Here is a 19,431-nt window from a genome sequence, read left to right as displayed (position 1 = left end):
ACAGGGTTTCTCTGTAGCCCTGGCTGCCCTGAACTCGCTCTGTAGACCAGGCTGGCCTCAAACTCAGGGATTCCCCCTGCCTCTGCCAACTGAGTGCTGGGATAAAAGGCGTGGGCCACCACTGCCTGGGCTCCAGGTCCTCTTTATTAACTTCCGGTTCCAAGTTCAGACTGATAAGATCTTTTGACTTCCCCAGACCCTCCCAAACCCTACAAAGGAGAAACATCTACCACTTCAAACCACAGCAACGCCAAAGGAGGGAGATGAAGTCAAACCAGGGCCATCGTTTTAATTTCTGATAACTGGAATGCTGGCTTTCGGCATGGTAACCATGCTAAAGTAAGGCCTTGCAGGTGTGGTGGAGCGTGGCAGCATCCCAGACAGGCCCAGAATTCATAATCCTCCTGCCTCAGTCTCCTGAGTTCTTGGCTTCTAGGTATGTACCACAAGGTCCAGTCTACTTTCTTTTTCAAAAAATAAAAAAGTAAGAATGAAGTGAAGAGAAGTAGCTGTGGAAAACGTCTAGCTCATTTTTTTCCGCTTCGACTGTCGGTCTGAGGTCTGGGCCGGAGGCAGTGGGACGGACAGAGTGCCCAGTCTATGATCCTCTTCCCTGCCATCTGCCAGGGACACCTTTCTTTTGGAGATCTTCAGCCTCATGGCTCTCGCTATCTCAATCATCCTTGGGAAGGAACAGAGCAAATGGTGAGGATGCCTGTGCACCGCTCAGGTCAGGCAGGGCAGAGAGCTCACTGCTCCATCCATGAAGCAGGGTTCTCTGTCCACCCCTCACTTCGCCCTGGTCACGGTGATTCAAAGCCCACAGGGTTATTGAGAACAGCAAGCTGTAGGCAGCTCAGGCCTGAAGCCCAGGCACCCTTCTGGGGAGTGAGGCCATTACTTTTCCTCCGATTCTTTAGTTATTTAGAAAGTCAGTGAGGGACACTGAATGAATTCAATACCGTGCCTCTCAAAGAGTCATCAATCATTCATTCCTTCAATCACTGAGAACTGTCTTCTGGTCCCAAGATCTTTCCCATGAGTCACCCTGTCCCTTAACCACCCTTCAGCAGGGCATCATGCTCCGGGCAGGAGTAGGGATCCCCCCCAGGCTGCTGCAGGGAGCACCGTGCTCTACTGAGCTCACCTTTTCTCACTCAGCTTCAAGTCCCTCTGTAACACCGTCAGATCAATCTGGAAGTTATTTATGTGCAGAGCAAGGATGATTGCATATGCAGTGATCTTGGCCTTCATAGAACTCGAGATTAAGTTCCGTAAACTGTAGGGTCAGTGGAAATGAAGGAGAAATGAGGTTAAATTCCATAAACAAAATAGGGACACGGGAAACTTTCTCTCTGTGGTTAGTGTTCCCAGTTTGGGACTGGGGTGGGGGTAGGGTAGGATGGGGGGACAAGCCACACAGCCTGTTCTAAGGTGCCCAAGTCTCACAGTGAACTGTGAGCCAAGCCTTGTATCCCCTAAGAGACAGAAAGCCCTGCCCACATTTCCCCATGCAGGGTGGCAGCACTGCTGTCCTGCGTCTGTCACTGTCTGCTCAGCAGGCCTGCAGGACAATCACCTCGAACTCAGTGCTGCCCCTGCTGCTTCCAAGCACAGGCAGGAGCAGGAAGCACAGCCCAGTGCAACAGCCAGGATGCTGCTGGAAATCCTGTCTTCTAAGTCCCCACACTGGCTGCCCTTTTCTGCAGCTCTGCAGCCATCAGGGCGCATGTACTTTACTGCAGGGGTCACAGCCAAAATAAAATGAACACTTCCAAGGGGGACAGTGTATGTGATGTCTGTGTGCCCCTAAAAGCCAAGCGGAAGTAATGAGCCCTTTGGCACTGGATCTCGGTGGACGTGAAACTGCGATGAGCCCCACCCTTCACTACCACCTCCCACCTGCTTTCCTCTTCATACAGGAGCCCCTGACCTGCCGTTGTTGTAGGTCAAGCAGGTGAACTGCTTCAGCAGCTTGGTGTTGATGATGTGCGGGATCCCAGGTCCTAAGGCACCTAGAACACAAAGTTCCATCATTGTCCTGGAAGTGCACAGGCCACACCTCTGTTAAGAGGGAGATTGGTGGGGGGGTGAGGAAGGGGGTGTTGTAATGGCCAGAACCACATGGTAAGAGGATCCAAAGCAGCCACTCTGAGGTCAGACATACCACTGGTTGTTTATGAAGGAAGTGAGAAGATAGAAGGACACACTGACGAAGACTAAGCACAATAAGATGCTGGACAGTAAAGTCTGAACCGGTGAGATGATGCCATAGGGGAAGATGTGTGCCACCAAGTTCCAGGAGTCACAACAGCAGAGGACAGATTCCCTGGTTGTGCTCTGACCATGGAGGCACTAGGTAGGCGCCCCCAACAGCTACCCACAAACAAGTGCATGCAGGGTGGAATGGGGAAGGGACAGGAATATGAAACCCGGGAACTGAGCAGGTGGGCACACAGAAACAGTGAACAGGCAAACTGACAAGCTGATAGACTAGATGCCATTTATACCTCATACCATGTAATTTACTCGTTATGGTTTTGTTCCACTTATATTGTACAGAAAAGAAGGGACGTAGAGGGAGGTGTTGATTCCCTAATTGGTTCTTGATTGTGTCAATTCAATAAAGGAGTCAGAAGCCAATTGCTGGGTGAAGGGGAAAAGGTGGGATTTCCAGGTTGGATGGCGGGGGTAGAGGAAGAAAAGGGATGCAGGGAGAGGGGAGCTCTCTTCAGACCAGGTTTTAGAATGAGAGGACAAGACAACCATGTAAGGTCTTAGGGCAACTAGAGCGGGTGAATTTCTGATATAGGATAGCTGTAAGCTTAGGGTAATAAATTCTATACCCAGAAATTGTGTTATCTGGCAAGTTTTAAAATATTAAAACTGTCTTAAAGCGTTTCTCATCCTCGGGCAAAGGCAGAGTAGTGGCTGGTGACTTGGCGAAGCTAGCTGGGAGGGGTAGGGGACCCAGGGAAGGGCAGGGGACCCATCCCAGTCAGGACACCAGCTGGCTGTTGGCAGAGCTAAGCAGAGAATGTGGCCGGAGCAAAGGAGCCATTGTGTTTTTAAAGTTGCACGGTAGGTATGAGTGTGTGGCCACCACATACGCTCCTGGAAACAGGTGGAACTGTGAGTTTTTTTTCAAGCCAGGGTTTCTCTGTGTGGCTGTCCTGGAACTCACCCTGTAGACCAGGCTGGCCTCAAGCTCAGGGATCTGCTTGTCTCTGCTTCTCAAGTGACTGGATTAAAGGCCTGTGCTACCACCGCATGGAGGAACTGGAATTTCTAACTTTACAAACTGACTTTCTCAGTCTGAAATAAAGTGTTATAACACTACCACCAAAACAGGGAAGGAAGGAAGGGAGGAAGGAAGGAAGGAAGAGAGGAAGGAAGGAGGGGAGGGAGGAAGGGAGGAAGGAAGGGAGGGAGGAAGGAAGGAAGGAAGGGAGGGAGGGAGGAAGGGAGGAAGGGAGGAAGGAAGGGAGGAAGGAAGGAAGGAGGGGAGGGAAGAAGGAAGGGAGGAAGGAAGGAGGGGAGGAAGGGAGGAAGGAAGGAAGGGAGGAAGGAAGGGAGGGAGGAAGGTAGGAAGGAAGGGAGGAAGGAAGGAAGGGAGGGAGGAAGGAGGGGAGGGAGGAAGGGAGGAAGGAAGGGAGGAAGGAAGGAAGGGAGGGAGGAAGGGAGGGAGGGAGGAAGGGAGGGAGGAAGGAAGGGAGGAAGGGAGGGAGGAAGGGAGGAAGGGAGGAAGGAAGGGAGGAAGGGAGGAAGGAAGGGAGGGAGGAAGGGAGGAAGGGCGGAAGGGAGGGAGGGAGGAAGGGAGGAAGGAAGGAAATGTAGTTTGATGTCAAGGTAATACATGATTGGACAATAGAGAGTGGAGCAGGGACAATGTTTTTGTAAGTCGGGAGAGAGGAGGAAGGGGGATCGAGATGGAGTCTTCGGAGGAGGATGGTTCAGATTTAGGTGAATTAGATTGACTTTATCTTGTCTAGGTGGGTGGTTTATATCTTTATCAATTGGCAGTGAATTTTCTGTGTGGATGAATTGTGGATTGAGAATTTAACGTGTAAATCTAATTGCTAAATTACAAGTTTCTGGAACTTTTGATTTTACTGGGCTAAAGAGGACAGTGTGTGAAAGAAACGGCTGAGAGGCAGTTGGAGTGTGTGGATCTGGTTCTGTTGCCCTCAAGGAGCGAGAACCCGCAGGGCCAGCAGATATGTGTGTGTCAGAGTGGTAACTAGCACCTAGGGGACCTCGTGGAGAGGGCGGCTAAAAGGAGACAGCCGGGAGAGGGCGGCCTGCAGACCTCATAGCAGAGTAGCAGCTGGAGCGAGTGGGTCCGGCTTGCGGGAGCAGATAGAAAATGTTCCTTTTTAAATTTTACCACAACAATGAGAGAGAGGGAGGGAGGGAGGGGGAGAGAGAGAGACAGAGACAGAGAGAGAGAGAGAGACAGAGAGACAAGCCAAGTTCGATGGGGCACTCTGGAGGCAGAGCAAATGACTCTGTGAGTTCAAGGCCAGCCTGGTCTGTACAGAGAGTTCCAGTCCAGCCAGGAATATACAGTGGGACTGTGCTGTCCTACAACACCAAAGCAGCCTGAAGGTGCAAATCGAAGCTCTGACTACTCTGTCACTGCTGTCTGTCCTGACGCACTCCCTCTTTGTTCCATTTGACCTGGATACAGTGTTTTCCTAACAAAACAAAAGCAGTGAATGTGCTCCCTGGAAGCCCCATCCACCCTGTCCCCATTTCCAGAACAGAACAAAGAAATTCAGAGAGGAGAGGCCTGTGCGGCTCAGGCAGGCAGCGGGAGCAGGAGGAAGGGCAAGGTGCACAGAGGCCCTGGACAGACATCGATGGAGGTGATGTCAGAACCACAGACAAGCCAGCAGCTGGAAAGAGCTGGGATAAGAGAATGCTGTGGGCCTTACTTTTCCCTTTTATCACTTTCTGAGCTCGGAATCTGAGGAGGGCATCTAGGAACCAAATGCTCCGGGCTTGCCGGTTTCGCTGCACCTCGTCTGCTGGCAAAGACTTCAGCATTTCTATGATGAAGGAGCAGTGGCTAAAACAAGAAAGGGTCACAGCAGCACATGAGGGGAAGCAGGCTCTCAGGAGCCACACCCCCTCCCCAGCACACCGTCCATACACCCAGAGCAAGACGGCTAAGGAGGCCCGCCCTTCAGGGTGCACCAGGTTTGACTGACAGACTCCATCGCACTGAATAAGGTAGACAGCAATAGTGGATGACTCCTATAATCAAACTCCACGTGCACCCACACGCAAACACATACACCACGCACACACAAACACATAGGCATTCATACACACTCAGACACACACACGCACAATCAAATTTTTAAAGAGTAGGGGAGAGATGGCTTACTAGAGTATTGCTGCTCTTGCAGAGAACTCCAGTTTGTTTTCTACCACTCCCCTGGGCCATTCCCAACAGCCTGTAACTACAGATCTAGAGGATCCCATGACACCCATGTCATAGGCACACATACACACATACAAAATCTTAGAAAAGAAAGGAATAGTTAGAAGAAAAGGCTCAGAACTAAGAAATAATCTGACTATCATTTAAAAAAAAGTTGTTTTAATGGCAAAAGAGAAGAGGGATGGATAATCTCTGTTATTTAAAATAAATAATGTTTAGAATCCGTATTTAATTTTAGTTAAGTCTGTCAGCATGCTGTCACAGAGAAGCCTTGCTTTGGGCTCCCAAGCTGGCCTTTGGGCACTGACAGTGACACTCTGCTTCAACAAACAGTAGAGGCGGGGCAAGCTTTGGTCCCCGGCCCCAGACTACAGCACCTTACTATCATCTCCCAGCTACAGGCTCTACACACATGACCACTCCTCTTCCTTGAATCCACCCACAGCTCCTGGAAGCCTAGCATCGAAGCTTGCTCCTTCCTTCATTCCAGGCTGCGCAGACGCCACCCATGCTTCACGGGGCTGCTTTCTATCTGACTGGTTTTTCCCATGACTCACTGAAACCCCATCTACCCACGAGTACCTGTTCTCTTCCACCATCTTCAGTATGTCTTCAGACATGACCTTTCTGAAGGCTTCGGATGGGCTTTCAAGAGCATCATACTCGGCCGGGGACAGGACTGGTTGCGGGTCAAGAACGTGACTGAACAAAATGGAAACCCATGGAGCTAAGTCGTCCCACAGGGCCTCATTTCCCAGGTAGGAAAGCAAAGAGAAGAGGGAACTCACAGAGGAAGCAGGGAAAAGCTCAGGGACCCTGAGTCTCAGACCCCGGCTTAGGGATCACTTCCTACCTGGACCATCCTCCCCCTTCTCTTCCTTATCAGAGCGTCTGTCAACATTTCCAATAAACCAGACTCTAGGTTCCAACTCTTCTCTCAGTATGTCTGCTCTAGACTTTGACACCAGCCAACTGTTGTAGAGAATGACCCCCACAGGGCTAAGCCGTGTCCCTCTGTCCTATGGGCCAGTCAGTACTGAGGAAACCTAACTGACCAACCTCTTGCTAGCAGCTCTAGGACATGGGGAAAAGATTTGGATGTCACATCTATTAACGTCACAGACGATGACCACCCTTCTACACAGCCTGGCTCTACCAATGTGTACAAACATCACAGCCTGCAGATTAGACACCCGCTCGTCAGCAAGGATACTGTCTTCAAATCTATACACGTCTTCGGGCTTGGTGGCATCAGCATGGCAGGGAGGAAGGTAGAGGGAGTCATTTTGCAAGTCATCTTGCATGGCATCGCTGACCAAAGCTTTCAGTGAAGAAAAATCAATGTCAGTGTCGGCTTGTCTGGTTTCAGGCTCCCCAACGCCCCACTAGGCAGTGGAGACCACGAGTTCCGAAACTCAAATCGGAACACCTGCCAAGATCTGAGCTGCCTGTCAGGCTGATGCAGAAAGTGAGTACCATGTGTTTGCCCTCGATTAACTCAGAACAGAGTCCAAGAGATGTGGGCTGCTAAGTAATTACTGCGCGACATCGGAGAACCCCGACCAAGGGCAGGGCTTGCACACTGCCCTTCCAATGCCTGCTCCCCTCCTGGACTGAGGACAGGATGGGGTGGCGTGTCTCTCCTACTTCCAGGGTTACTCCTGAAGGCCCTCGGCCAGCACGGGAAGGGAGCCAGCCCACCGTTTGCCTCGGTGAGCGCTCTCAGGCCTTCGCAGGCACAGTCTTCACCCAAGCTCCAGCGACTCACCACTCACGCCCTTCGTGTCAATGATACTCTCTGCGGCTTTAGCTACTGTGAAATTCAAAGACTCGCTGCCAACTTTGTTCATTCTCCGGGAGTTCAGGGACCGCTTCTGCTTGGTGCTTCCAAAGGCTTCAATGCAAGAATCCAACTGTGGAAGACACAAACCCAGTTACTAAAGGATCGGCTGGGCAGCGTGGCAGTTCCCAGTTGTGTAAGCATAAGCAAGCTCGGGGGCTGCCTGAGCCAGGATTACGTCACCTGCCAATCAGGCTGAGTCCTTTCTCATGCTTGTCCATCTCAACGCACGCTCCACATCAGCCCTGAGGTTTGCTGTATGGTCTCCCCCACTTACAAATCTACAGTTTCCCATCAGGACAAAATGAAGACTTTACTAGAATCAGGGTTAGTAAATCTGTGGCACACGGCCTACCCATCTCCCATTCTGTGCCAGTAACGGACATTGTTAATAAATCACTGGTTCTCCCCAAGCCATACAGAATGCATTCTCTTTTCAGTGGTCCGGGCAGCTCTGAGAAGTCAATCTATCACCCTGGGGTGAGATGGCTTCTCTAAGACTCCCCTAGAGCAAGGAACTCAAGGAACTGACTTTGTTTATGGGAGTTTCCAGGCACAATCATTTTCTACATTTTGAACCAAAACTTAAAGGGTTTTCTACTCCATCAGCCCAGAGAACAGGGTGCAAATGCTGACGTTAGCTACGTTGCCCTGGCTGAGGCAGCAGCTGGTCTGCTCCCTGGGAGGCTGGGAAGGCCTCTGCAGGTAGCAACCATGCAGAGTACCACAGACCAACTGAGCTGGGGCAGCCAGTGAGGGCCAACTGAGTTCAAGGGGACTGGTACACAGATGGGAAACCAGGACGGGAAGGAGCCTCCTAAACTGTCACTCACCTTGTCCCTGAAGGTCTTGTTCTGATTCTCCAGAGGAGGCCCATGCTCAATAGAGTCTTCTACAGAAACACAGAACAGGAAGAGAACACAGAACTGTGAGGCTCACAAAGTGTATTCTGCTGTGTTTTAAATGGGGTCTGACTATGCTGCCCACGCTGGTCTTGTGAGTTCAACTGATGCCCAGGTCTCAACGCCCACAAGCAGCGGCACTGCAGACACCAGCCACTGTGCTCAGCTCTGTAAGGCCTTAAACATCTTCAAAGCACTTAGCGCTGATTTAACATTAATCAGAGAAAAGCAGATCTCCTCATTCCAAGATTTCCCTAATATGAATGTACACTGTGAATGCTGAATATACTCTCAGTACACAAGTAAGAGAACTGGGGAGCAGGGGTCCTCCGCTCCAGCCTCTTAATCCATAATCAGGGAGACATGAGGCCTGCAGACACCATGACTGGCCCTAGCACTTTTCCAGGCGGGCCAAGAGGATCAGAAACCAAACCCTTGGCTCTTCCCATAAGCAGATTTGCTTTGCTGGTCAAAGTCCTGAAGGCAGGCGTAAACGTGAAGCGAATTTTCACATGACGCTTTCTGACCTTCCACAGACAGAGGACTCATCCAGCAGGACAGCAGTGCAGTGGCCTCGCCTGAGCTAGCTCAGCCACAGGTCACCTGACTCAGCCGGGTCCCAACAGTGGTTTAGGAAAAAGAAGGAATAACAGTAGAGATAATTATGTGGTACTCGTGAAAGGTGTTCAGAACAGTGCAAGTGTACAAGTACCCAAAATGAAAGTTGTGTATGTGCTACCCAGAACAAGCCAGTACTTATAAACTATTTACATGCAGCATAAAATATGGCTCATCAAAAGATTAAACAGCTTTGGAGTCTGAAGACTGACCAAGCTCAGCTCCCAGCATCCACATGGTGGCTAACAACCAGGGTAACTTCAGTTCCAGGGGCTCCAATGCCCTTCTGATCCCCACAAGCACTGCATGTGTGTGGTGCACAGACAGTAGACCCATACAGATAAAATAAATAAACCTTAAAAAAAAAAAAAAAAGACTTTTAATAGTTTCACTTTGGTAGGTTGGCAGAGGGCCAGCAGGTAAAGGTGTTTGCCACCAAGTGTGATGACCTGAGTTCCCATTCCTGAATCTACATGTTCGAAGGGAAATAAATCACCTTGCTTGAATTGACCTCTAACCTCCACACATGCACGGTGGCATGTATACACATGTAAAATAACGAAGAAATGTACTAAAATATTTAAATTTCCACTGGAATTTCTGTGTGTATGGAGCTTGTGGCCCAAACACACGGACTTCTGTGTGGATCCCCAGGCCCATGGGAAGCTGGGCGTGGTGGCACACACATGGGACCCGAGCACTCCCACAGCAGGATGGGAGGCAGACACAGGAGAACCCTAGATTGCCAGCCTACCCAGAGCCAGCAGGACGTGCTGTCTCTCATGGTAGGTTAGGACTGACAGCGAAGGTTCCACTCTGACCCCGTGTTATGCTGGGGCGCGTGCGTACCTGCACTCACACGCATGAGGAGTTAAGGAGAACCTGTGAAGGGAGAGAATGTACTGAGGCCTGACTGACTCGGCTGAAGAGACACTCTTACTTGCCATCAGATCCTTAGCCTGGAACTTGAAGCACAGTGGGGAATCAATAAATGATTCATTTAAAAAAAAATACACCTATAACTTTTCTAATTAAAAAAGGAAGGCAGGGTTGAGGATTTAGCTCAGTGGTAGAGCGCTTGCCTAGGAAGCGCAAGGCCCTGGGTTCGGTCCCCAGCTCCGAAAAAAAGAACAAAAAAAAAAAAAAAGGAAGGCAAAAACACCTGGCAAGGAGGCTTCCTGTTACAGCTGAGGAAAATCTGTTTGCCAGGCAGACACACAACGTTGTGAGTCCGCACCCCTCATCACATAAGCCTGCATGGTGGCACACACCTGTGACGTCAGCACTCGTGCAAACGCAAAGGCAGGGCCGACCTCAGCTGCCCAGCAGAGTCAAGGGCCTCTTGGACTACATGAGACCGTGTCTTTAAAAGGTGTATGGGGGAACCCATTTAGGGAAAGAAACTGCAAATGCATTTTAGAAAACAAAAAATGAACTCATACGACAAATTCAAACTGTGCAGTCTTTAACTGAACTGCCATGTCTGGAACCTACCAGCAAACAGGGGCTGCATGTTGAATACTTCCGCATCATAGACTTCCATTTGGCCAGAGGTCTTATTCAGAATGCCCACAAAGTGTCTGTGCCGGAAGGAAAGACACCATAATAGGTTACTCAAAAGGAACTATTTACACAATTCCCGTTCCCCACGCACACAGGGTCCCAGCTTCTTTCTGTCAGAGGAAGGCATCTAATTGCTCAGATGTAACGGTGATCCCTGCATGGAGAGGGGACAGTAGCAGGTGAAGAATAGAAGATGGCTGTGGACTGGAAAGGCCACCAGCTACTTCTTTTAACCAATCACATTTAGAGCCACTGCTGTTACCTGGAACCCTTCTAAGGTATTAAGAATCCAGAATTAGGGTTGGGAGAGATGGCTCAGCGGTTAAGAGCACTGACTGCTCTTTCAGAGGTCCTGAATTCAATTCCCAGCAACCACATGGTGGCTCACAACCATTTGTAATGGGACCTGATGCCCTCCACTGGTGTGTCTGAAGGGAGAAACAGTGTACTTATATATAAAATAAATAAATCTTCAAAAAAAATCCAGAATTAAACTATAATTTTGGCTTGCATAAACTTTATGGAGACAGACACAAGCACACCCTAGTTCCTCCTGGAGAGATCTGTGGGAGGCAGGGTGTCTTTGTAAGTGCTGACGAGCAGGAGTGGGAGTGAGGGCTGAGGCCCAGCAGGACTCTGAAAGGTTTCCCTAAGGTGCACTGACGCATCCTGAGACCCCATCCACCCTGTTCAGCCCTGGGAATAAGACTCTTCGACTGGACATGCTGTTACAAGGAAGACAGCAGAGGCGAGTACAGGGCAAAGCTACCAAGGTCATTCATTCACCAGTGACATCGCTGTGACCCAGAGCCTTGAGGATCCCAACTCCCCTTGTCCCAAGGCAAGTGAGCAGACAGCGGATAGGACAGTCACAAATAATGCCATAAACAAATAAGGTCTTTAGAAACTTAACAGAGGAAAGCATCTTTTCCTCTCCAGGGTGTCTACACCTGGTGTAAGGAACTTGTGAGCCTGGAAATGTAGGGTCCTGGCAAACCTTCGGATCCCTCCAACTACCCCCCAAACAGACACCAAAGTCACCAGTGACGGTATCACCAACGCAACCTCCTTTTACCTCTGTCATTGCTTGGTTATCCATTACCTGCAAAGAGTGTTGCATTTGAGGGCGCCAGTCCCAAAATTGTTTCCAACATAGGAGAGCCTGTCTGTCTCAGCGGCCTGAAAAGCAGGGAGGGCTCCGTGAACAGTCAGCACTGAGCATGTGCAGCGCTTTATGACATGTGCAGAAGCCTTCGAGTCAAATGTACCAGCCCCAGATATCCTCCAAGTGACTCAGCCCCGTCACATCTACGCCATATTTAGGGTTTCTCTGGGGGAAAGGCAAGAAAACTTTGGAAAGGGAACCCCAAATACCATAAGGAAGCTTCAAAACGATCAGTAAAGTTCTTGGGGGGGGGTGGGGTTGGGGGTGGGGAGTAGCACATAAGATTGAATGAAATTTAAAAGCTTCTGCACAGCAAAACAAACACTACCCAAAGTAGAGAGACAGCCTACAGAATGGGACAAATCTCTGCCACATATCAATAGTATTAATCAAACAAGGGATAGATCTCGAGGGTATACAAGGAAATGTAAATATTAAACATTAAAAACACCCTCAAATAATCTAGTCAATAAGTGGGCTGATGACCAGAATAGACATTTCTCCGTGGAAGTAACACATGCCACCAATAAATACTTGAAATGTATTCAATACCCTTAACCATCAGAGAAATGCAAAGTGCTTTGATGCCTGCTGAGTCCGCTCCCTGGGTAAAGTCTAGAGGATCACCTGAGATAGAGCCCAGAACCCACATGGGAACCGAGCAGAGGCAGTTTCCTAAGTTAGTCCCCTGACTTATATGCATGTGCAGACACACACACACACACACACACACACTCATACACACACACTCACATACACACACTCACATACACACACACTCACATACACACACACACTCACATACACACACACACTCACATACACACACACTCATACACACACACTCACATACACACACTCTCTCTCTCTCTCTCTCTCTCACCCAAAATAAACTCTGCTTTTTGGGCTGGCAAGATGGTTCAGTGAGTAAAACCAATAGCTGCTAAATCTGATGACCTGAGTTCAATCCCCAGGACCCATGTTTTGGAGAGAACTGATTCTTCCAAGCTACTCTCTGATCTCCAGTGTGTACCATAGCACTCTTCCCACCTCCCCAAACACAGGCAAATAAACGTTTCTTTAAAATAGCTTTGATTCAGGCCTGGTGACACTCAGAAGGCAGAGACAGGTGGATCTCTGTGAGTTCAAGGCCAGCCTGGTATAAAAAGCAAGTCCAGGAGAGCCAGGGCTATTACACAGAGAAACAACAACAAAACAAGCAAACAAGCAAACAAACAAACAAAAAATGCTTTGAGATTCCATCACACCCCAGTCAGAATGCCTATCACCAAGAAAACAAGTAACAACAAGTGCTGGCAAAGATGTGGGGAAAGAACTGTTATTCACTGCTGGTAGGGCTATAAACTGTTGCTGCCATGGTGGAAGTCAGTGTGGAAGGTCCTCAAAAACTAGAAGTGGAACTGCCGTATGAGGCAGCTGTACCACTCTTAGGCACGCACCCAGAGGTCAGTCAGCTCACTGTACACGCACTTCTACAATCGTGTTTTTTGCCACACGATTCACAACAGCCAGGAAATGGAACAAGCCTAGAAGTTCATCAGTGACAAAAACAGATAAAGAAAATGAGGTAAGCATGCACAAGGGGACTTTCTCAACCATAAAGAAAAATAAAACCGGGCTGGAGAGATGGCTTAGCGGTTAAGAGCACTGATTGCTCTTCCAGAGGTCCTGAGTTCAATTCCCAGCAACCACATGGTGGCTCACAACCATCTGTAATGGGATCTGATGCCCTCTTCTGGTGTGTCTGAAGAAAGAGACAGTATATTCACATACATATAATAAATAAATCTAAAAAAAGAAAGGAAAAAGAAAAATAAAACCATGATACTGGTGGGGAAATGAAGTGGAATAAAACAGACTTAGAAAAAAAGCGTTTTTCTTCTCATATGCAAAGTCTGGGTGTGACTCTGTGAGTGTGTGAGTGTGCACACATTCAAGGCATGAGAGTAGAATCATAATTAAGAGTTGTAAAAGAAAGGAAAACCAGAGAGAGAGGCTGATACAGTATGTATGTAATGAGATAGTTATGTGTTGCGGGTGTTTGGCCTTTATGCATATATGCATGCCTTATTTATGAAGTGCTCACAGGAACCAGGAGAGGGTGTTAGGTCCTCAGGAACTGGAGTTATAGACAGTTGTTGCCTCCATTTGGGTGCGGGGAATTGGACCCAGGTCCTCTGGAAGTGCTCTTTACTGCTGAGCCACCTCTCCAGCCCAGTATGTATGTCATGAAAGACTTATTTGGGAGGGTGGCAAGCAACCGGCAAGAGGGAGATATGGGGGATGGCAGCGGGCAGAAGGCAGTGGGAATACAGATAAAAATAGCAGTTGGCGGCACAACAGAACTAACCAGTGAGGCCTTGGTCTTCTAGCACTTACAGGTACCGGGATCCTGTCCAGAACTGCCTTAGCCCAAGTCCTAGATCTTTGCCGACCTTTCTGACATTAGCTCTCCCTATGCACCGAGGCCACTGGAAACGGCTGGCTCGATTCCCATCACAGACAAGCTTTTCTTCTCTGTCTTTTCACTATGGACACCAAACGTCAGCTATCACACCATCCTTCATTCCGATTCACCCTTCTCGGGAAGGCATTCAGACGAGCAGAGACTAGGTTTCCTACAGAGCTCGCTAGGCTCTAAGCACTCCCTTAGACCCCAAGCTGCGTCTACTGTATGCCTGTACTACTTGGTGAATTTGAGTCTCTGGAGGGCAGATGCTCTTAACCCTGGCATCCACCCAGGAGAGGCCAGAGATGCTACAAAGCATCCTGTGGGGCTGGGTGGTGGTGGCACATGCCTTTAATCCCAGATCCCTGCACTCAGGCGGAGACAGGTCCCTGAGTTCAAGGCCAGCCAGGGCTACCCAAAGAAACCTTCAAAAAAACAAGAAAAACAAAAAAGCATCACTCTGGGGTCAGGAACACTCTTCCATGGGACCTTCATGGGATTCCCAGCACCCACAAGGTTCCACAACCAACCATTTGTAACTCCAGTTCTAGGGGACCCAGTGCCCACTTCTGACTTCCATTAGCTACACACATACACAGAACATAGACAAAAATGAAAAACACCCATACACATAAAACAGGGTTGAACCTGATCTCTGAACAGCTTCCCTAGGAGTTGCAAATCCCATTAAGGTGCTTCCTTAGCCTGCTACAAGAGGACATGGTGAATATTCAATAAGGGGGAAACATATGAAGCCAGGAGTGGCTGGTGCTGCACACCTTTAATCCCAGCACTAGGGAGTCAGAGACAGGTGACTCCCTGAGTTCAAGACCAGCCAGGTAGTAAATTCCAGAATAGTCAAGGATAAACAAAGAAAACCCGTCTGGAAAGATAAAAACCCATATAAGTGAAAAGCTATCCGTTCACCCCAAATCTTGCTCCTCAATGGAGCCAGAGTCCCATTTGCTACTCCTTCGTTTCTCCCCCTACCCCCCGCCATGTCTGCCCACACCAAGAACCTTCTGAGGTCTGCAGAACCCAGACAACCTGTACCAGCAAGCACTTACCAGGATCCGATGGCACTTCTGCCTGGGGTTTACCAAGTCGGTGCTGTTGTACAAGGTGAAGCGCATGTTGCCTGGATTCTGCAGCTTCCCATTGGAGAATTGGACTGTAAGAGTGTAACCAAAGAATGAGACACGGGCGGAGTTGGGGATTTGGCTCAGTGGTAGAGTGCTTGCCTAGCAAGCGCAAGGCCCTGGGTTCAGTCCCCAGCTCCGAAAAAAAAGAAAAAAAAAAAAAAAACCAAAAAAAAAAAATCCTCTTTAGGGGCTGGGGATTTAGCTCAGTGGTAGAGCGCTTACCTAGGAAGCGCAAGGCCCTGGGTTCGGTCCCCAGCTCCGAAAAAAAAAAAAAAAAAAAGAATGAGACACGGGCAGGACCAGCAGGGTGAGGTGGGGGATAATGAGGGGATTGCATTGTGGCTGGAAGCCGGTAGCGACGGCAAGGAAGCTCATGTCCGACTTTTAGGGGGATTGAAGGAAATCCTGGTTCAGTTCTAAAGAGGGAATTGGAGGAGGGGAAAGAAAGTGACCTCGTGGTAGGGTTGTGACAGAAGAAAATTACTGAGGGAATTCCATTTACTGGCAAGAGAGGGAACTCTGCTCCTAGAGGGGAAAAAGGGCGAATGAGAGACCTGTGGAGATGTCAGATCCTGGGCAGTGTCCTAAGAAGTATACGAAGTGATGACAGATGAATGGAGGGAAGAGGTGATGGTGGCAGGGGTCCTGTCCCAGCTCCAGGCAGTGGACAGGGAGCTACCGTGGTACCCAGATCTTGGAAGGGGACAGGGTTATGCGGAACTCTGCTCCTATCCGGCGGTCTTTACCCAGCACAGCTTTCTGCCTGTCGTCGGGCTCTCCACAGTACTGCCATCTTGCACTCTGTAGCACCTCTGTCTCCGTGTCTCCAGTCTGGCCATCCATCCCGGGAGAATCCGGCGTAGCCATGAGCTCGCTGGTTCACACGCGGACTCACAAACCGGAAGTGATATCTAGTCCCCGCCCAGAGCACTCCAGCAATAAGACCACGCCCCTTACAGGGTAGCTCTCGTCTCCGCCCATTCTTGGTTCCTCCCGCGATGACCACGCCCTTTGTAGGAGGGTGCAGTACCTCCTCTTTCCTAGCTGGCCTCCAGATGAAGAGCTTAGCTTTTGTAATGTATTTCTCCCCACAGGCTCTAAGCTATGGGACCAGTCCTAGACCAAAATCTCCAAAACTGAACCAAAATAAAAGAAACCGTTCCTCTTTAAGAGCTGTCTTCATTTTGTGTTGTTATTGTCGTTCTAGGGAGACTATCACCTTGTCTGTAATCCTGGTTGACCTGGAACTCGCTCTGTAAAACAGAATGGCCTCAGATTCACAGAGATTGGACACTCGGTTTTGTCTCACATGTTTTGTTAAGGTAATATTAAAAAAAAAAACCTGACTAATGTAGGTCCTTTCCTTAAGTAATTTCAATACAGCTACCCGAATAGAAAACTAACAGTGATACGACCATGTAATCTTTCTTTCTTTTTTTTTTTTTCTTCTTTTTTCTTTTTTTCGGAGCTGGGGACCGAACCCAGGGCTTTGCGCTCGCTAGGCAAGCGCTCTACCGCTGAGCTAAATCCCCAACCCGTAATCTTTCTACAGTATCCAAATTCCCCAACTGTCTCGATACGGCCTTTACAGCTAAAAGATCCTGTCCAAAATCTTGTTGCAGCCTTACGCTTGTAATCCCCGCATTTGAAAGGAGGGCTGCCGTGAATTTGAAGCCAACTTGGGCTCTAAATGAGAACTGACACACACGCAAATTATACTTTGCTTCTACCTGTCAGAACTCCTTGGTTGGAAGGTTACTTTCTCTGACTCTTCTCAGTGTTTTTCAATTGATTGTTTCCAGAAGACGAAAGGGGCTTAGTTAACTAATTAGTCATCTGCCTCTTCCGTGAGTCTTTTCCATACACAGCTTATTTGAAGTTAACAACGCAGTGAATGTTAGAGCCTATTAGAAACATTTTATTTGTTAAATTATTAATTTATTTGGGTCCCAAGAGGGAATGTGTGGTAGAGCAAAACTGCTCCTTTGGTGGTCAAGTATGAAAGGAGGAAGAAGGGGCTGAGGTCTGTATTCCTTTTAGGCTGAGGCTGTCTTCAAACTCCACTCCTTCTGTGTCTGAGGGAGACTATGAACTCCCCACCCTCCTGTCAAGTGCTGGCATTGCACCATCACACCCAGCCAGAAATTTTATTTCTTTTCTTTCACTTCTGCACCTCCAACTCCTGGAAGGTCCCGTAAAAAGAAAATGGGAGAATCTCAACAAATGTTGAGTGAGAGGGCTGGCAAGATAGCTCAGTGGATAAGGCACTTGCTACCAAGTTTGATGGCCTTCTTTGGTGGAAGAAGAGAGTTTACTCGGTAACATATACCTGCACACACAAAAAATAAATAAAGGTAAAATAAAAACTTTAGAAGGGATGAAGGAAAGGGTAGGTAAATAGATCGGAACATGTCATCAAGTTCTTGGAGCCTAGGGCAGGAGTGCCTCTCAGAGATGCTTAGTAACGTTCTTGAAACCAGTTAGCAAAGGGTTTGTACATAATCGATACAATGTATGGGTTCACTGGTTACATGAAAATGCACAGTTATGTGGAAGTTAAGAAGTGCCAAAGAAGAATGCAGTATAAGAAATCAGGTGCAGTTCTTGGGGTGAGTGTCTGGACTCCTCTACAGCACAGGGACACTATGACTTTGCTATTTAAAGTGCCATGGTCGGGGGTTGGGGATTTAGCTCAGTGGGTTCGGTCCCCAGCTCCAAAAAAAAAAAAAAAAAGAAAGAAAGAAAGAAAGAAAGAAAAAGAAAAAGGAAAAAAAAAAGTAAAGTGCCATGGTCTTTGAAACAGTGACATCATTACCTGGGGGTGCTCTGAACCCGAGGGTGACTATGAACTCCCCACCCTCCTGCCAAGTGCTGGGATTACATACACACAGGCACCATCACACCCAGCAGGAAAGTTGGTTTCTTTTCTTTTACCTCTGAATCCATCAGATCTTCTGACTGGAAATCGGCTTGTGATTTGGATATAGTTGAAGGTCGGGAAACTCTGTTACACCAGAATGAGTTCCTTTTGGGGTACCTCTTTACCAGGAGGACATAGTCACTAGAAGTCCTCTGCATTGGCTGCCTTCTTCCTGGTGGGAGAATGAGGATTCCCAGAATTACCACAGGCGAGAATGCAAAAGATAGAGATTCCGCCTGGGAAAAGAAAGGACACCCATTGGTCAGCTGGGTCAGAACTGCAGTACACTCCAATGTTGCTCAACTAGTTAACAGCCAAGGATACACAGACAATGTACGCATATGCATACATTAAATAATAACAGAAATGGGACAGAAAGAACGCTGGGAACCTTTTTCAAGTAGCAATCTAAGGTCAAAAATTTACAGTGGCCTCCTTTGGGATTAAAAGCACGGGTTACTTAAAAGTACGCAAAATTTAGCATAAAAATCTTTGCTTCTTAAATTTAGTTCGGAAATTCAGAAATATCTGGAATTCTCTTTGGGTGTGTTAAGGAAAATTTGAATTTTAACTTGGGGGGGGCTGAAAATTTTCACATTTTCCAGGGCAATATCTCCATCTGCTGGCGTGTCAGGGTATTGCCGATAAAGGTGGAACAGAAAGGGAGAGTCTGGTTTGCAGCGGTTACCGAGCTCCCAGACCAACCGCTTTCATCTTATTTCACCGCTTCCTTTCTTACACCAACACCTCTCCTCGTCTCCCATTCTCCTCTTCTGTGTTGCCTCACTCTTTAGTCTTCTGCTCTCTCCTTCCCTTTCTCTTCTCTCTCAGTCGACGCGAGCTTCCCAAGCACCTAGGGGCTTGTCTTCTTAAGGCTGACTTCATAGTGAACGGATTTTTGTTTGTTTTCTTTGCATGGAACTAAATCTACCGCAGTTTCGAGCCATAACTCGAGCTCTGATCTTTGGGGCCATGGAGAGACTAACCAATTCCTCTGCCAGAGGCTTGCAAAACTCTCCTGCCGCTGCCGCCGCCGCCGCCGCCGCCGCCGCCTCCTCCTCCTCCTCCTCCTCCTCCTCCTCCTCCTCCTCCTCCTCCTCCTCCTCCTCTTCCTCTTCCTCTTCCTCCTCCTCTTCCTCCTTTTCTTTCTTCTATACTTTCCACTCACCCACCAGCTTCAGCAACTCCTTCCAGCTCTCTGCTGTTTCTCACATACCAACACTTAAAAACAGTTCCTTTTGGTCCTAGGCACCTCTGGGAGTCATATGCCACTATACCCAGATCTGATGTCCCAGATCTGATGTCCCACATGCGTCAGTACCGGTCTGGCTAGGCAGCACAGAGCAGAGTCCATCCTCTACG

At 48.6% G+C, this 19,431-nt stretch overlaps 1 protein-coding gene and 1 long non-coding RNA gene across 3 annotated transcripts; both read right to left on the bottom strand.

Moving 5' to 3' along the window:
• Positions 1–264: 264 nt before the first annotated feature.
• Polr1e (RNA polymerase I subunit E) lies at positions 265–16,042 on the bottom strand. 2 transcript variants are annotated; one of them, NM_001107938.1, is made up of 12 exons: positions 15,896–16,042; positions 15,075–15,178; positions 11,475–11,551; positions 10,304–10,389; positions 8,123–8,181; positions 7,218–7,362; positions 6,663–6,770; positions 6,032–6,128; positions 4,938–5,071; positions 1,934–2,015; positions 1,148–1,279; positions 266–682 (listed from the first exon to the last, which is right to left on the bottom strand). In NM_001107938.1, exons 1-12 carry the CDS (start codon positions 16,014–16,016, stop codon positions 523–525), a joined length of 1,305 nt encoding a protein of 434 aa, NP_001101408.1. In that variant the 5' UTR covers positions 16,017–16,042; the 3' UTR covers positions 266–522. The 2 variants fall into 2 exon arrangements, with proteins under 2 accessions (XP_038965799.1, NP_001101408.1); XM_039109871.2 differs by lacking the exons at positions 8,123–8,181; positions 10,304–10,389; positions 11,475–11,551; positions 15,075–15,178; positions 15,896–16,042 and adding an exon at positions 7,473–8,109 and having other exon boundaries at positions 265–682.
• Positions 16,043–17,065: 1,023 nt separating this feature from the next.
• On the bottom strand, positions 17,066–19,082 carry LOC134486934 (uncharacterized). Its single transcript, XR_010066514.1, has 2 exons — positions 18,084–19,082; positions 17,066–17,478 (listed from the first exon to the last, which is right to left on the bottom strand). It is a non-coding gene; the product is annotated as an uncharacterized LOC134486934 (long non-coding RNA).
• Positions 19,083–19,431: the final 349 nt, after the last annotated feature.

The sequence above is a fragment of the Rattus norvegicus genome, chromosome 5 (genome assembly GCF_036323735.1).
Source record: "Rattus norvegicus strain BN/NHsdMcwi chromosome 5, GRCr8, whole genome shotgun sequence".
Taxonomy (NCBI): domain Eukaryota; kingdom Metazoa; phylum Chordata; class Mammalia; order Rodentia; family Muridae; genus Rattus; species Rattus norvegicus.
Note: the sequence above shows the minus strand (reverse complement) of the source record. Positions and strands in the feature narration are given on the sequence as shown.

Coding starts and splice junctions, on each gene's coding strand:
- Polr1e (NM_001107938.1), bottom strand. CDS start 16,016: ATGGCTACGCCGGATTCTCCCGGGATGGATGGCCAGACTGGAGACACG. Junction 5,072..6,031: donor AAGATGGTGGAAGAGAACAG/GTACTCGTGGGT, acceptor TTCTTGTTTTAG/CCACTGCTCCTTCATCATAG. Junction 683..1,147: donor TTGAAGCTGAGTGAGAAAAG/GTGAGCTCAGTA, acceptor TTCCTTCCCAAG/GATGATTGAGATAGCGAGAG.